Below are 3,787 nucleotides of genomic sequence, written 5' to 3' on the forward strand. Positions count from 1 at the left end.
AGGTTTTAAATTAATATTACTGAAATCATAAACAAACAAAGTTAGGAAAGTAAAATATAAACAGATAAGTAAACAAACAAATTTGATAAAAGAGGCTTTTCATTTGAATTGAAAGACAAGCACAAACTTTGGCCATGGCCGAGGGCCATTTTGCCTTTGAAACACCACAAGGGAATTTAAAAACTTCAAACAAATAAAACTGCATAAAGGGTGGGTCTCGGGCTTCTTCCGGACTACCACCGATTTTAAAATAAACAAAGACACATGTCTTTCTACCCAGATGAGCGGGAAATCAGGAGTGGTGTGGAGGTCCAGTTCTGCAATTGCTCTTCAGGTTCTGCATCACGGATGCCTGATGTCCCAGCCTCTTCCTCGATGACCGCATCAATCTCCTCAAAAAGGCCACAGATTCCTTCTCCGAGACCATCATCATTGACATATCCTCGCACCGGAAATGATTGGTACAGATGAGGAATTGGCCTGGCCAATGCTTGACCAACATTCTTGTTCTTCATCTCCGCTTCATCATCTGTTGGGACATATCCCAAACCAAACTTTGCTCCTTTGGTGGGAATTTGGATAGGCTCGACGATTCCTTGGAAATGCTTCCCCAATCCAAAACCTGGTTCGAAACCATTCTGGAGCATAACAGTAGCAATCATCTTGTACACGGCAGGCATAGGAGATTGTGGAGCCAAGTCATCACCGGTGGCATTTACCAGCTCCACCGTGTAGAAATCACAACCTCGAGAGACATCATCAACGATCGGTGCATACCCATTGGAATGACTCCCTTCACCATAAATGACTAATTCCTTGTCCTTCCAAACAAACTTCATTAGTTGGTGAAGGGTAGAAGACACAGCCCCAGCCATATGAATAAACGGTCTTCCTAAAAGCAAGTTGTAACTGGTGTTGATATCCAACACCTGGAATTCCACATTAAAATCCGCAGGACCTACCTGAATGTCCAAGTTCACCGCACCCAATGTGTCTCTCTGCACTCCATCAAAGGCCCTCACATTGACTTGGTTCTGGTGAAGCTTTCCCATGTCGAATTTCAGCTGCCTCAGAGTCGAAAGTGGGCAAATATTAAGACCGGATCCATCATCGACCAAGACGCGATTAATTATCTTATCTCGACACATACAGGTGACGTGTAGAGCTTTGTTATGCATCCTCCCTTCAAAGGGCAGCTCTTCATCACAAAAACTGATTCGATGTCCTCGAATAACTTGGTTTATCATGGCTGCTAGATTGTCGCTGTTGGTTCCTACGGGCACATAAGTGTCATCCAAAGCCTTCATCAACGCTTGCCTATGCAGTTGTGAGCTCATCAACAAAGCCCATACAGAAATCTGAGCTGGTGTCTTTTCCAAATGCTTCACAATTGAATAATCTTTCGGCTGCATCTTTCTCCAGAACTCCTCGGCTTCAGCTTCACTGATCGGCCTTTTTGCTTGGTCCTTCTTCTGCCCCCCTTGGGCTAATTCTTCTGGTGTGTAGCACCTGCCGGATCTGGTCATACCCTGGGTAAATGCTGTTTCAATCACAAACTTTGGTTGGGTAAGAGTTTCCCGTGGCACCAAGGCAACAACCTTCTCGGGTGTCAGAATCACAAACTTTTTCTTCTCTCTAATGCTCAACGAGGCTACAGCCCTTTCTAGTTCATCAGGAACAACTGAAACTATTGCCTTTGACACACACCAATCGTCATCTGTCTCTATCATATTGATAGTGACGCCTCCATGATTTGGCAAAGGATTACTGTTGACATTGGGCGCGACCGTCTGAAGAGAGACCACATTCTGATCGATCAGGTCTTGGATTTTATGTTTCAGGTTGATACAGTCCTCGGTATCATGTCCAACACTGTTGGAGTGATACGCGCACCTCTGGTCGGGTCTGTAAAACTTTGAGCTAGTATCAACCGGCTTGGGCCCCACTGGATGAATATATCTTGCCTCGGTTAATCGCTCAAACAACTTTGTTCGTCTTTCAATAAGCGGAGTGAAATTCTAGCAGGCTTCTTCTCGAATCTAGGGCGGGGGGGATCGTAATTGCCCTGTTGAGGAGGAGGCATTTGACGATAATTTGGAGTGTTTGGACGGGGGGCTTGATATCTGGGATATGAGTTGGTTTGGTAGTTTGGTTGTGGAGCTTGGTAGTTCGAGGGGGTATTTTGGTAAAGTGGAGCTGGGGTTTGGTACATTGGGGGAGGCATTTGGTAATTTGTCTGAATGTTGGCACAGTTGGGGGCGGTATTTCGGTAGTGATGAGATGGAGTTTGATAAACTGGAGGGGGAGTTTGGTAGGTAGTAGGGGGAGTTTGGTAGCTATGAGGGGGAGTATTTTGATAGCTGGGAGGAGGGGTATTTGGGTAACTGGGGGGATGGGTATTCTGGTAATCAGCCTGCACATAACAAGCCGGGTACAAACTCTGTGAAGGTCGAGAACGACCTTGGTATGATAAGGATTTCCTCGGGGTCTTCTTTCCCTCGTAAGAGATAGATGACACATCCTCTCTTTTCTTCTTCAATAAGCCCGAAGATCCGGGCGAGGCAGCAACACGGGCAATCTTCCCGGTTCTCAATCCATCTTCGATAGTCTCACCTACCTTGACTATCTCAGCAAATTTTGCTCCAACGAGCAACATAATCCTGTCATAATATTCGGGCTCCTGCACCCGCACAAACACTTCAACAATTTCTTTTTCTGACATGGGAGGTCTAACTCTAGCCGCCTCCTTTCGCCATCTATATGCGAACTCTCTATAGCTTTCAGTCGGCTTCTGCTTCATCTTCTCCAAGGAGTAACGATCAGGAACGATCTCCACATTATAGGCGAATCGTTCGATGAAGTCCTTAGCCAGAGCGTTCCAGCTAGACCACTGTCTCGTTTCATGAGACGTAAACCATTCTAAAGCTTCTCCGCTCAGACTTCGGCTAAAAAGCCGCATTAACAAAGCTTCGTCTCTTCCAACTCCCACGAGTTGGTCACAGTAGGCCCTCAGGTGCGCTAAGGGGTTCCCTGTTCCTCCAAAGATGTCGAATTTTGGCACCTTGAACCCTTCCGGGAGGTCCAAATTCGGATGAATGCATAGGTCTTCGTAACTCAACCCGGCGACCTCAGGAATGCAGTTCAACTCCTTCATGGCTTTTCTGATTTCCTCCTTCATATCTATCTTGGCGGTCTCTTCCTTTGACCTCCACTCTCTCTCCCTCTCCTCATAGTGGTCGAGCTCTGAACCATGGACATCATGCTCGTTGGGGACGGGTATTTGGAAAACGGGTTTCTGCGGTAGCGGTGGAGCGATAGAGGGACTCTGGCCATTTAATGGGGCGTGATAGTTTTGGGGATAAGTCTGGGGGTTGGTGTACAGGTTTTGGTGAGGGAGGGAAGTGTGTGGGTTATTAACGTTTTGGCCATGGGGGGGCAGGCTAGTTTGGTGGTTTGCATTAGGGGGAAGGAGTGGTGCTTGGAGGTTGGTATTTTGAGGAGGGGGTGGTGTTTGATAAGAAGCTGAGGCGTAATGGGGGTTTTGAGTGGTAAGGTCGATGACGGAGGGATTATGAGCAGGGCTTGAAGATGGGTTTTGAGCCTGTTCCACGTTAGGAGGGGGAATTTGAGCTGGAGGTCTTCCGTCTGGTTGAGTGTTGACAGCAAAAATCGGAGGAGGCAAATCTTGTCTTTTCTGCATCTCGACCCTCATCTCAGCAATTTGTTGCATCAACTGCAGGATCAGTTCATTCTGATCAGCAAGGGCGGGCTGAGCCACCACGACATC

General features: G+C 47.1%; 1 protein-coding gene across 1 annotated transcript; it reads right to left on the bottom strand.

Moving 5' to 3' along the window:
- Positions 1 to 272: 272 nt before the first annotated feature.
- On the bottom strand, positions 273 to 1,730 carry LOC125819801 (uncharacterized). Its single transcript, XM_049499255.1, has one exon. It carries the CDS (start codon positions 1,728 to 1,730, stop codon positions 273 to 275), a length of 1,458 nt encoding a protein of 485 aa, XP_049355212.1.
- Positions 1,731 to 3,787: the final 2,057 nt, after the last annotated feature.

This window comes from Solanum verrucosum, unplaced genomic scaffold, assembly GCF_900185275.1.
Source record: "Solanum verrucosum unplaced genomic scaffold, falcon-dt-bn FXZP01001196.1, whole genome shotgun sequence".
Lineage (NCBI taxonomy): Eukaryota > Viridiplantae > Streptophyta > Magnoliopsida > Solanales > Solanaceae > Solanum > Solanum verrucosum.